General features: G+C 35.0%; 1 protein-coding gene across 1 annotated transcript in view; it reads left to right on the plus strand.

Annotated features, from left to right (window-relative positions):
• LOC145765607 (neurexin-1-like) overlaps nucleotides 1–14294 on the plus strand; it is a 79878-nt gene that overhangs the window by 13032 nt on the left and 52552 nt on the right. Inside the window, exons 4-10 of the mRNA XM_082577444.1 lie at nucleotides 1589–1729; nucleotides 6074–6234; nucleotides 11449–11610; nucleotides 12578–12799; nucleotides 12994–13101; nucleotides 13175–13294; nucleotides 13832–13996. Coding sequence (XP_082433570.1) covers nucleotides 1589–1729; nucleotides 6074–6234; nucleotides 11449–11610; nucleotides 12578–12799; nucleotides 12994–13101; nucleotides 13175–13294; nucleotides 13832–13996 — 1079 coding nt within the window. The remainder of the gene's footprint in view (nucleotides 1–1588; nucleotides 1730–6073; nucleotides 6235–11448; nucleotides 11611–12577; nucleotides 12800–12993; nucleotides 13102–13174; nucleotides 13295–13831; nucleotides 13997–14294) is intronic.

The following is a 14294-nucleotide window of genomic DNA, read 5'->3' on the forward strand; positions in this document are numbered from 1 at the left end:
TTAAATAACCTTGCCCAGAAAAAAAATAGGAGACAATGTTAAACTCAAAAATTCTCAATATATTTTTTTATTTATCTCTGTTGAGCTTGTTAGCCTTGTGTTAAGTAAAACCAATGAATAAGTTAGAATGTAGCCGATTTTTCGTGTCGTAACATTTTTATGAAGTTTTCCATCGACTTATTATTGCAATGGAACGACTATGGCAATTTATCGAAGATAAAAGTGTGATGCTATATCGTTCTGGGAAGCTAAAAATTGTAAAAATTCCAACTTGTTTTTGGCTTTGCGAGGTATTCACACAATTTTAGATAAGTTATCGATCGTATGTTCAACAGTATTAGTCGAGTTTTCCTCTTGTCTATAGTCTTTTCTGTGCTTTTTCCACAGCAGGAAAATAGCTGCTCAAAGTAGGCCTATGTTAAATCCTTTTCTGAAGTGTTGCACAAGCGGCAAGAATAGCCTATATTTGTACAAAATAAAATATTTTCTAAATGTCAAGATTGTTTCGTGCAATATAAGATGTGTGTACTACAGCATAAGGAAGCATACCTTTATGTTGTAACATCATTTTTGTTCTTGAAGTCTTATTTTATCCATTGCTGACGATTGAAGTAATAACTTCTTGGTTTTTATGCTCTTTTTTATTTACAGTAGTATAGCCTACCCTACATCATTTCTTGTTTATACTTTCAAGGGCAGTAATTTTGGTGATACTACTTGTAAGAATATAAATATAAAATCATCTGACTGATTGATGTTGTCATTAAGACCCGAACGAACGAAAATGAAAAATGCCATATTCGAGTTTCACCCTTGTTTGGGATCATCAGTGGTGCATATCCAATCCATGTGTTTTGAGCAGGAATCAAACTTCCAATAGTGGACGTTTCCGACTTGACTCGACGGAGTCAAGATTGTGCTACGGTGCCCAGCATACCATTCTTAACCACTCGGCCACGTCGCAAGATAATGAAGCTGTTGTTAACTGCACTCTTATTTCGTTGAATACGAGGGAGAGGATACCTGGTTTTTTCGAGTATGTAGAGACGCACGAATCCACCATGCCAATAACTTCCTCGCGCGCGAGAAACTTCACTTACCAGGATTTTACCTTGCAAGTCATAACCATCGCACTTACTAACATTCCTTGCAGGTGGTACTGGTATTAATACACTTACTAATATTCCACGATCGGAAGTTCGATTTCCGCTAAAGACACATGAATATGAACCACTGATAATCCCAAATTTGATAAATCAAACACTGATAAACCAAAACTCGTAACACAAAAACGAACGTCAGCGTACAGCTATTTATTTGATGAAGATCTCTGCGGTTGATTTATATAATTTCAAGGGATTTTTGTTTGAAACTTAGATCTCAGTCCGATGTGATTTTGTATTGAAACATTGAAACCTTGTTTTGATATCCTACACATGAAGCAATGTAGTCTGATTGCGCTGTTGCTTGTAAGCGTCCAGTGTTCATGCTCCCCAATTCTTGTCATCAAACGGTTTGGTTTGCATCACGGGATAACTGGACTCATAGATTTCACATGCGTAGTTCACCAACCTACTTTGTGTTGCAGCTCCCTCTAATGATGTGGCCAGTTTTCGAGGTTTTCAATGGCTCAGCTTCGACGTTTCAAGGAACCCAATATCCAGCACGGCAGATGAAATCAGACTTTCTTTTCGCACTCGATACCCTGACGGCTTACTCTTACACACAGGTAGCCTAAAGAGATATAAAAAAATCGAATTTGCATTATCTGACTCTTTTTTATTTCAGTTGTAAGGAGAAACTAGACCATAATAAAATATGTCTATGTCATATGTAAACAAAAAATATTTCATAAATTTGCTGAATAATTTCGAAAAGTGACGATTGTTGTTCTGTTGACGTCATAAAAAGTATTGACGAGAAAATTTTTTTTTACTTTTACGGAAAGTAACTTCACAAAGTAAACTATTTGCATATAAATAAAAAATATCCAAAATCTATTTCTTGTTCAGTTCTTTATTTATCAAGTTTTTAAATCTTTGGCTGCATCTTGGTCCACACCTTCTCTTGAGTTGAATCGAAGTGGTTGTTATTGCTCAGGATTGCTCATCAAGAAGTAAACTTGGCATACTTAGTGGCACTGAATACGTCTAAATATATTACTATGTAGGAGACGTTGTCATTGTAATGTAAAAAGTTGACAGCAAACACCTTTGCATAATTTATGTCCCACTTGATGATCTAGAACTGTGTCTGTCTCTCTACGCAAAATAATGTCAAGAAATACTTTCTTTTTTCACGACAATTCAGCTCAGCTCTATTGCATCAGTTATTTTGCTTGAACTTTATACAAAATGATTGATTGTAATTTGATATTTAAATATTATTTTATACAAACTTTGGTTGGCTCTGAAGCATTAACTTTGGAAGTAATATTGAAATAATAACGTATTTTAAAATTTCAACCTTAAGATTTTCTATTGTACGAATTCTTAAATAATCTTTTATCAATCTTTGGTGCAAAGAGACGTAGGTAAATGACGTAATTCAATGACGTAATGACGTGAATGACGTAAATGCTTGCAGTGCTGGATGAAAGATGTTCTTTGGGAGATATATTCCTCGTATGTTTCAAATCGTAATCGATACGATCGATCGTGGTTTTTCGTTTCATTTTTGTATCATCGCAATAGCAATAGATTACATGCACAAAATGCACATGCAATATGTATACCTGTCGTCGAAATCCAATTCATTGTCGACACAATCAAAATCAATTGCCTTAATAAAAACATACTCGTTATCAGGATTGAATTAATTGCCATTAATTTGCTTCATTATCTTCTCATGGGTAGTACTTGTACGCAGTCAAGAGTTGTGTCATTGAAACTTCTTAATGATTTGCATAAGTCATCATTAGTCTTGTTACCTCAATATGGTGTCTGCTCTATTCGCGTCTTTGTGATGGTTGACTGCGTTTTCGTATTACTTTGTCACGGAACATTTGGTGGATTTAATTGTTTTCTGCTACATTTTTCTTTTTTAATCCTGAGCTTTGATGAATAATTGATAGATACTATGATACAGGAAAATATCGTTTTGTTGCTTTGTTGAACCTATTCATTTTTACTTAAACTTTCTGTGTATAGTCAATTGCTTTTCGTTACGCATTCTTTCATGTAATGCGCACGGGACATTTGCGCTTGTCCTTGTCAAATCTTGGAACTTTTAGATACAAAATTAACTTTTGAAACAAATTAGCTTTTTACGCACCAAACATGACAGATATTGCATTTATGCAATACGCATATAACGTGAAATATAATACTTACCATATGGTCGATATACATATGACGTAGGCTACTGTTCGTACTGTCCAAGCTATAGTCAGAAGAGTCAGCTATAGTCACTTATATTACTTTTTTTTATTTAACATCTGCAGACGTCCAATCAATGCAAAAAGAGTAATCTTTTGGCTGGGAAATCAATACTTTAAATGTTATCTTCATTTAGTTGAGGGAAACTTTCTACTTCCAGGTGTATTGAGTCCTCATTAATATATTTTTATTTTAAACATCCTATTGGTACACCTGGACCTACACTGACATGTTTGGTATTCATTAATTTCATTCTTTTAATGTAATTCAGTGGCTGGAACATTGTATATAGGTAAACTGAAGACTTCTATTTTAAGTTTACAATTGCAAGGTTTCTTTTTTGTGATATTTTGATGGAACATAACTGTAATTTTGCAAGCTACACATCAGTTTTGATCAGACGAACTATATCATTTACGCCAAACATTTAAAGTTACAAATTTTTAAGCCTGTTTTTATCAATAATGGCGACAGAAGGTTTACAGAATCCAGCTGAAACTACAAAACGCCGCTGAAAATTTTAATGAATTTAATTTGTAAGAATGTTATCAAAGTATGAAATAGGGCTTTGCCAATTAATAACTTGACTTTGACTTGATCTTTGCCTTAAACTTGAACAAACAGAGCAGCGTAAAGTTAAGGTCTGCTTTAGCAAAGCATATTTGCACAACATAAATTAACATAAGTAAGCTGTCTTTGTTTTTTTCGGCGACCAAGAGCATTTTTGCTGCACAAACCAGTTTACCACACCCTAGCCTGTATGAAATCAGGCAGTCTGAGAGCATCATTACTAGCTAAGATTGTCTCGATTTGCTTTAAATTCAACAGCAAACGTCGGAGGTGAAGATAAACATCATGTCAGACTAAAATGTTTTCATCGCATATAGTCATAAAACTGTTTATCCACGCATCTGATGAAGTTATGGACAGCTTGTCTCTTTTTCAGCCCAATTACCATTAATATTTGATGGAAACAATTGCCTTAAGCAACAGTTTTTTTTTGTTTTTTTTAATTTTGCCAGAATAAAGTGCAGGCAGTTTTGCTTTAACTGTACTTGGTCAATATTGCAAGTTTCTATCTAGCAAATATCAAAGATTTAAAACTGTCGCCAACAAAAGCTATGACATTGCTGGGTTGTTGTTTTCCGACATTAATATTTCTGTTTGAATAAGATACCGCAGAAGTCGCCTCGTCGCTGTGTGAGCTTTATCAAAATGTTGTGCAAGTTTCCGAACCTGGCTGATTTTATTTACTTGTTATATTTAATAGTTCGGTTCCATTCCAAATGAAGAATTTTCGTATAACGTTTCATTCTCAATAACACCGAGAAACCAAAACAGAGGATAAAAGATCCAAGCGTCTACTTTATTTCTTATATTAATGAAAGCCTTTAAAAAACTATGATGGTTTTTCTGAATAAATCATGTAATTTAAATCACTAAGTCTTTGCTAAACAATTGATAAAACACAGTTGTATAACAACTTACAAAAACTACCGTACTTTTAATTTAACCCATGTAATAGTGACATGATGTTTATTATGGCAAATACAGCATAGAAAAAATGAGCTCAAACTGTCCGCGCTTAAAGCCAAAAGCATTTTTGTGCAATTAATTTAATTTCCAAGAACCGCATCAGACCCGGGGACCGAACCCTGCCAGAAGTAAAGTAGGCCTACTCATTGTTGCAAAACACATTTCTTGCCAGCCACTACAGGGTATTACGGTTAGTTAGTGTGGTGTGTTCAATGAAGTTGTCTTCTCTCTGTTGATTATATTACAACCCAAAGCATATTGGACGTATAGACCATACGCTGCACGATAAGTTTCGACATGTGATTGTTTAATTTGTAAAATTTTACGAAAAGAAACTGAGAAGTATAGGTTCAATAGTAGCCTACAGGGCGAAGGTGGTTCAAAACGACTTTTTGTAGAAGCAAAATAAAGCAAATTTTCCATTTATTCTAAACTTAAAGGGGTAAGGGTTGTACGATTAACATGACCCGATTGATTTCTATCTGGATGTTGAACACAGTTAGGCATAGTTGCGGCGACGTAGATAAGAACCTAACCGCTTTACTCTTCCTAAAGCCATAAGGTGAATGCTAACATTGGCAATCATGTGGTAAGCATAACACAGTAGGCTACACTGCACTAATCAAAGAATCCTGTTGTGCAAGGTCCAAGTGGTAAGGCGGAGATTATTGGCAGAAAATCAAAAACAATCTTCTAACGCCACCTTTCTTTCACGTATCAACGTTTGAACTGTACATTTATTTTTATTTTTAGCATATGGAATGAATTAAAAATCAGGTAAATTGCGCATGCCTTTCGAAGCCAAGAGGTAGTTGATATAAGAACATCGTAACAAAAGGGTCTTGAATTTTCTATACACTTAGCAGATGTGGTTGAGCCAACTCGCATTTCTCCGAGTCTAGACAACGCAGTTCACTCAGCCAATACTTTACGGCCACTTCATTCGATTTAGCCTATTGAATTACGGACAAGACATTTCTTTATAAAACCCAAAATACGACAATATAAAATGAAAAGTATTTAACTTACTTCGTTTGATAACAATGTTTACGATCTTGTATAGCCTGCTATACCCTTAGCAAATTTACAAATTGTGTAAAACTAGGCTAGCTTGACTGTTTGTTTCAATTATGCTAATTGTTTGCTCTTAACAATTGCAGGAAAATCAGCTGATTATATAGCTCTTTCTTTGGAAAAGGGTAAAATTGTTCTGGTGGTCAACTTGGGTTCTGGAGCGTATGAGGTAGTAGTGGAACCTGAAGAAGGGGGTTTCAATGACGGAAAGTGGCATTATGTTCGTGTGAATAGGACGTTGAAGCAGGTAGGTTGATGAAAGTGTTTTTATCACACACTATAAATATTGGTATTGATTACGACGCTTTTTCCTCAAGCTTATGAGGGAATATAAGATTGTAAAAAATGCAAAGTATAGGGCTGTAGGCTGTCACATAAGATAAACGAGAATTTGTTCGATCACTGCACAGTCTACCATAAGAAATGTTTTCTCATCCATGTAGAGTAGGCTGTGTTTTGCAATGTGTCAAGAATTGCAGAAGACTGTACGCAAGTGCAATTGGGTAGTGGGAATTTTTTTTTGAATATTACATAATTTGCTTTCCGAAGTTTTATCGACACAAGCTCAACAGTCATATGTTGATGCAATGTGCAGCGGTGCAAATAGATCAATTTTATAGGGGAGAGGAGGGAAACAAAAGGGCCAGACTTTTTCGAGGTGAGACAACATTTTGAGTGACGTCGTAAACGAAGGCGATGTAAATTGTTTTAAATTGAGATTAATGTAAGGCTAAATTTTAATTGGCGATAAAAGATTAACTTTTTTAGCTTGAAAAGGTCTTTTTGGACTGATCGTGCGCTGGGTAGCCATCAGAAAATTTGGGAAAGAGCAAACAGATAGCTGTGAAAGGGTCTGGGGGGCCTTACCCAAAATTTTTTGAAAAACGCCCTAAAATTTCGCATTCTAAGAGTAATTTTAACCTAAATCAATACTAATACTTGGTCAAGTAATGTTGTAATAGAGGGTGAAAAGTAAGTTAAACAACAATTTTGCACATCATTGCCTCTGACTACTGTTGACAGCGAAAGTATAACATGACTAAATGCCACATAAATTTGATCAATGATACATCTTTTTTAACAAGGCTTTCTACAGCTTACACTGGTCTACACGATTTTTGCGCCATGAACTTTGAAAACTGATTTAGAGTAATTTTGGGGTGCTGAATCCGAATCTGACCTCAGATTTATCCGAGCACGTCAGGTTTGTGATATATGATAACAGCAAATTGTTGCTTTTGTCAAAAGTGGAAGATTTGACGTTGCGTTTATTGCACTTACACATTTTGCTATATCCAGAAATGCAGGCCATGTGGTGCATAAATAGCTGAAATACACCCACGAACTATAATTTTGATACCAATTTGTTTTCTAAGCAACATTATTAACAAGGCAGTAATAACAAGCTAAAAGGGAGGCTAAAAGTATAACTGACCCCCTCCCCGTCAATGTTTTGCATGAAACCACAAAGATTTAAGCGGGTCTATGGCAATGCTTGTCCAGTAACCTTATTTAGGCTGTTTTGGCCTGTCTAACACTAACCTTTCGTTATAGCACCGCATATGTTGGTGGTACACGCAACGCCAAATCTTCCACTTTTGACAAAAGTAATAATTTGTTGTTATCATATCTCACAAACCTGACGTGATAGGATAAATCTGAGGTCAAATTTGGATTCAGTACTCCAAAATTACTCTAAATCAGTCTTCAAAGTTCATGGCGCAAAAAAATCATTACTTGTAGACCAGTGTTTTCAATGTTTTACAAGTTTGTTAGTCGGTTGCACATACAAAAATATTTCGGTGATGGTGAAATTCAAAGACGAGCTACTGTAGGCCTACTGTAGCCTACTATAAAATATGGAATTCTAATTGAAAACTGTTTTCCCTGGTTAATGTTTTATTACCTGCATTTAGAGGGGGAGGAACGAAATTTTACAGGGAAGGTAATCGCCCCCCTCCCCCCTTTTAGTTATGCTACTAGCAGTGTGAAATTATGGATAACAAGGAGAAAATGAGATAGCAAGTGACTAATAGTCATTTTTGGTCGTCTTGTGTTTGCTGTTGAATCGTGTATGAACCGTTGCCTTGGTTGATCTTCACGTCGACTTTACTGAATAATTCATTGCGATTATTTATTCAAAAGTCTTTGCCTCCCTTTTTCTTATCCATGGATTTTTAAGACAGAGTCAAAACCATCTTGCTTAATGAGTCTAATTTCCTTCATTGGTTTATTACTCTTATATAACATATAAGCACTGAGCGTGTTTATAAGAGCATTTTCATCTATTTTTTTTTTATTCATTTGCAATTTCCGTAACATTATCTGGCAGGAGAAGAATTCTCTGAAATTGACTACAAACCTTAAACGTAATGACTCATATTAGACTTCATTTTTTTTATCTTACCAATTTTACTTACCAATTTAAAAACTATTCACAGATCAACCACGGCTTCTTGGCAGACACATCCTGGATCCAGACCTTTTCTTACATGCCCACAAATGTAGTATTTGCATTGTCAGAGGCAGACTTTATAGTTGTGTTGCTTATATGTCAGTCTGCCTGGTTGGTGGCGAAAAATCAATAGAGTGAAAAAAAAATCGAAAACTTGTTTTGTAATGCTACCATGGAATTGTAATTTAGCTAATGTTTTCAAAGCACTGTTTCTTTATTGCTTGCTTTACAAAAATAATGTGTTCGATTTTTTGTCACGTTATTTCAAAGATATTTAAAAAAATTAATTTTGCTTTATGGCCTGTTTTAAATACAGAGGCGCGGTGTTTATTAACACTAACTATAAAACTAAACAGATAATTTCCATGTAATCTATCATGTTGTTTACCCATGAGAGAAAAACATTTTCAGAAAATTTACCTGAGCTGCAGAATTTGCATCTGCTACCCAAGGAATATCGCAATCATGCTTCATTCATATTGCACTCATGCCACCGACTTGTACTGTAAAATTACAACTCTCGTTGTACTGTACTTGCAAAGCCTACGACTGTGATTTGCTACATAGTTTCATTCAAGGACCCTCTTGTCAGAACAGTCATAATGGGCTTTTCTTAACGATTTCTTACTCCTTGTAGATAACGAACGCCATCGGCGCAGCCACGGTAACGAATCTAAATTCCATTGTTCATCATCTTAAAGTCGTGTTATCGGTATTCATTTCATCATTCACTTGCATTTGTTTGTTGATTGCTTGAAGACATGTGTCATGCATGGGCAAACCATCGTCTGCTGCATCAGCCTTTATTTGCTCTTGATTCATGTCAGACTTTTGTCTTTGAACGTTTAGTAAATGTAAGGGTGATAAAGTTGTTGACGGGCTCTTGTTTAAAAATTCCGAATGGCCGATAACTACATCTATATTATGTGAGATACTGACGCTGAGAAACGTGTTCAGTTTATTGATGTCGATTTTTTTATGAATGGTTTTTCTGGAGTATGGTGATAAAGCTTTATGGTATGAAAATTTTGCTGGTGCGGTTCACTTGGTGATATTGTAAAAAATCAGCATAGGTTTGTTTTACTCTAAACTTCATGTTTTGTTGTGGGGGTGGCGCTGTGTAAGTTTTGGCAATATGAAAGTACAACCACTTTTTACAAAAAAAGTTTCAATGTCACGTTCTTTCTTGGACTTTAGTCTGAAAAAATATTTTATTGCTGGCAGTCAATATTTTGTACCGGAACAACCTTGCCAGCAAAACAGTCCTTTGTTTACATTGATTCAACGTCTGAAGACAGTGAATCAAGATAAAAAGGACTAATTTTCTTGCTGGAAACACGATTAAATTTACTCAGACTGTTGGGCCTTATCGTCATTTGTGGTCATTCAATTTGTGTAGCACAGAATTGCCGATGTTACAATCAAGGTGCCTTATCTTGGCAAAACCATTCATTGGGAGTTGCTAAAAAAACGAGTACAATAGGCAAAGGTTGTTTTTGATAGGTTGCTATTTTACATTAATTGATTTGCAACTGAAAGTCTGTGAAACACGGCAAGAATTATAAATATTTGATGCAATGATGATTTAAGTTTTGGTAAACATGTCTACTTGTCCAGATATTTTTTGTTTTTTAGCGGTTGTTGCATATTTGCTTGAATGAGTGTAATGAATGTATGTGAGTCCGTATGAATAAGGCGCTGCAAAATGCGTTCTTCAGCTTGTATGTAGCTTCAGCTTTCCAAGAAGCTGGCTGGGTTTTACTATTTATTTGAATCTTAAGTTTTATGACTTATTCATTGTTTTTGGTTTACTTTTCGTAAGGTATTATTTTTGAAATATAATAATTATTCGATATGTTTTTAGTAAGCAGTTTGTAATTAACACAAATGCATAACGCTTATCAACCGTTTTTTTGCGTTGATTTAACGTCTGCATTCACTATTTACTGATAGTCGAATCACACAGTATGATACACACAAAGCGTAGTCACCCAAGGCCATAGGTCAACAAGAGATAACAAAATTTAAGAATTTTTCTATCAAAAATGAGCCAGCTCATCAGGCATATAAACTTCAAATCTTAAAGAACAGGAAAAAGTACAAAATGTTTTTTTGTGATAGCATTTTCAATGTGGCTTGGTTGGATCAATTTTCAAAACATTTTATGTTTCCATTACCTTTTTCATACTCGGAATTCTCGTTTCTTACTTACCGTAAGCGAAATCGAAGCTTCTTTCTTGCACCCAGCTGCAATGATTTTATGTGAATCTAGCAATTACACGGACTATGCAAACGGTGTTAATTGTAATTACCTAAAACCTCTGGAGAACTGGAAAAGCGACTGTATAGTTTGTTAGTCAATATATTTCTATCGAATGTAGCGATACGCTGAATAATAGCCGTCTGTTTATGGTAAGATTTCGTTACTTTTATTCGAAATTAAACTAAAATTAATGGATTCAACTCCTCACAATGCAATCAGTTGTAGAAAGAAATGAAAACCACAAGAGGCTTATCGACTACTTCCAGAGCGGAATGATAAGAATAACAATTTAAAAAATCGACAAAATGTTGCAAACCGCAGATAACAAGTAATCTAGGTCTGACGTCTCACTAACCTTTTTTCTAAATCTTCAAATCGCCTTCGCTGTTCAAAGCATTATTTTGTATTATCCCAACATTTTAGTATCTGCTTTGAATTTTGCTTCTGAATTATAATTAGGTAGGCTACTTAAATAATGCGTCGTTGGCGTAAAGCACAAAAATGAACATTTAGTTTTCACAATTTTGTGCGAAGTAATGTGAGAAAAAAAGTTCTAGGGTTACACGTTTTAAAGTCATCAAAATTGAAAAATCCATGCTCAAATACAGCTATATTACTGCATCGTGAAAACGTTGAAATATATTTCGTCATTGGTATAAGTACCAACATAATAGAAAAATAAGTTGGCTGTCGATTTTTTGTTTAAATCTACTAACTTCCTTATGTGTTGATATGCGCCGCAGGTTGACATTGTCGTAGATCAGGCAAACATCTACAACCGCTACATGCAAAATGACTTCACTCAACTTACTCTTGATGACAGCATTTATGTTGGTGGAAGTCCAAGCAACTTAAATCTTCCTGGACTGAAGACGAAAAGCAATTTCATTGGATGCATTCGAGAGGTAGCATGAATCTAAGTCTTGATAAATTTTATTAGGACAGTACGTATTCTTTTAGTTGAACTTTTGTGGAAATAGTGACTGACTGATTGGAGGAATCTTTATTCTTGGATTGAGAAGCCTTTTGGAAACCAAACTTTGAACCACTGACGTATACTCGATCACCGAGCTGACCAACGTGTTGTCTAATGGTGTGTAGCCTAGTGGTGAATAAGATTCGTTTACTGAACTCTTGCTGTAAAAATTAAATCTGCACCAAGTTCATATTGCAAAAAGACTCCCGAGCTCCAGGTGATAAAACTGCAGCACAATTTTTTATCAAAATACTGCTAACACAAAGTCGTTTCCAGTTTCAAGTCTGCGATTGTGTCACGACGTCAGAAAACGCTTAATAAAACCACCTTTCACTTTTGTAGTTTCCACAAAATAATAAATCATTTGAATCGATTATTATGCATATCCTGCACTCAAATCCTGACTTGCAACGTCTGTTGAAATTCGTCATTTGCACAGTCAATATGTACAAATATTTTAAAGCAGACTAAACGGAGAATATAAATTTAACTTTTAAAACAGTCCTTTTTATTTTTATTAAATTTTTATGAGCTCACATCAATAGTTTTACGAAAATAACATGCAAGGCTTTTTGCAACTTATTTTTTGTTAACTCTTTAGCGATATCCACCGACTAAATTACTCACTAATCTGAAAACAAGCAATCATTTGGCACAAAATAAAGTCCCTTTTTCTCATGACTTCTGCAACAAGCATATGATATTTCTGGTAATGCTTATTCAATAATTAATGTGAAAGCAATTACAATCTTTTCACAATCTTAAACTAGAACCAACCGTGCTTCTAAGAAACGACTGACTTAATTTGGTTCTGACCACGTCACATTTTTTGACGTGTTGTTGTAATGCGTCTGTACTTGAATCTCTCTGCTGCTTTCATATTCAAACTTTCACAGGTCGTATACAACAACACCAAATTTCGCCGACTACTAATATCTCGTTGGGCGCGGGACGGAGATGCTAAAATTACCGTGCATGGTGACGTTGAATTTCAATGCATGGATCCGGACACTTTCGGACCTGTTCATTTTGCAACATCAGCTTCTTGGTTGCTGATCTCAACAGCCAATGACGTACTCAAAACTTCAATTGAATTTAACTTCCGGACTTCGGAACCAGTAAGGAATTTATATCATTTGGTGTATTCTTTTTTTCTTTTTTTTTTCTTTTTACTGTCGTAATTTCGCCTTCAAGGTAGTCTATAGAAAGTTATTAGTTTTTATTGTAGGCTATCTTTAGCTTTTGTTTCATTTTTGCCACAATTGAAAATTTAGCTTTGCATCGAATATAATTTTCTAAAACTTTTATTTAGAATGGCTTGGTTCTTTATTCAAACTCCACGGCAAGCGATCTCCTCGCCATTGAAATTTATAAAGGTGACATCTACGTTATCATCAACTTGGGATCGGGCACATCTCGGGTATGTAAACAAACCAGTATTTTGTGAAGACTTTCAGTTTGAGGCTTGATGACGCAGTAAATATTTCTTTTAGTTTCGCATCACAACGTCACAAAAGTTGGGAAATGGAAAATGGCACGGAATGAGTCTCGAACGTTACAGTAAAAATCTTACCACTGTTGTGGATGGATCCGAACAGACATGGGAAATATCAGTAAGCACATTTTTAGCCAAGAAATCAGTTCATTTTTACAATGATTCAACGTTTGCGGACGTTTATTCAGTGCAAAATAGACTGGTTTGCTAGCTGGGTTAGCCAAGTTGAAAAATGTGTTTTTGAACAAAAATTGAAAGTTAAACGAAGAATGGAAAGAAATGTATTCACATATTCAGTGGAGAGAAATGGCTTTATCACGTAGGCTACTGCGCGTTCAATCGAACAACTCATCAATTCAAACATAAAAAGCTTTAATTTTATGGCTTTGCACACATTGTGACAATTTCATCACTTTGTAACTGATGACTTGACCTCAAAGTTAATGATGACCTTCAAGGACCTAAAAAAGAAATGGTTTTTAATTATCTTTGGGCATTCTTCATCATATCTATGCTTGTACATAGGTCTCGCCTACATCATTCTAGTTGTTTGCAGCCTGACTAAAAATATTATAGTGAATCAAAATTAATCCTAGAGCTCAACAGGCTAAAATTTGTCGGACAAAAATGACAAAAATACCTCATTTTGTTACAGGGACCGAACAGCAATTTAGATCTTTCGAAAAATTTGTTTCTCGGAGGTACAGACTTTGGTGACAGGTTTCGTCCGTCAGCAGGTCTCTGGACTGCTCCCTTGCGACAAGGTTTTGTGGGCTGCATTAGAGATTTTAGAAAAGACGGAAACAACATTGACATTCAAGTAAGAAAAAGAGTACCCTACCCAGTTTTACATTCATTAAAAATTACACAACAACTTCAACTTACACAACACTGTCGGTTGTCAATAATAACAAGTCTCATTGTTATTTTTCACAATTTATTGGTTTGACGATGACCAGAGCTCCCTCTAAGAAGTTTTTACACTTAACAAAAGATTTTTTCGTGCGTATAAGTATTTTAAGGCTGCTTATGTGGAGTTTAAAATAAAAAAAATTGTAAATTATAACAAATAATTTTAATAAATATGGAATGCTCAATATGTATCTATTTAAAATAAA

This window comes from Aplidium turbinatum, chromosome 1 (assembly GCF_918807975.1).
Source record: "Aplidium turbinatum chromosome 1, kaAplTurb1.1, whole genome shotgun sequence".
In the NCBI taxonomy this organism is placed as follows: Eukaryota; Metazoa; Chordata; class Ascidiacea; order Aplousobranchia; family Polyclinidae; genus Aplidium; species Aplidium turbinatum.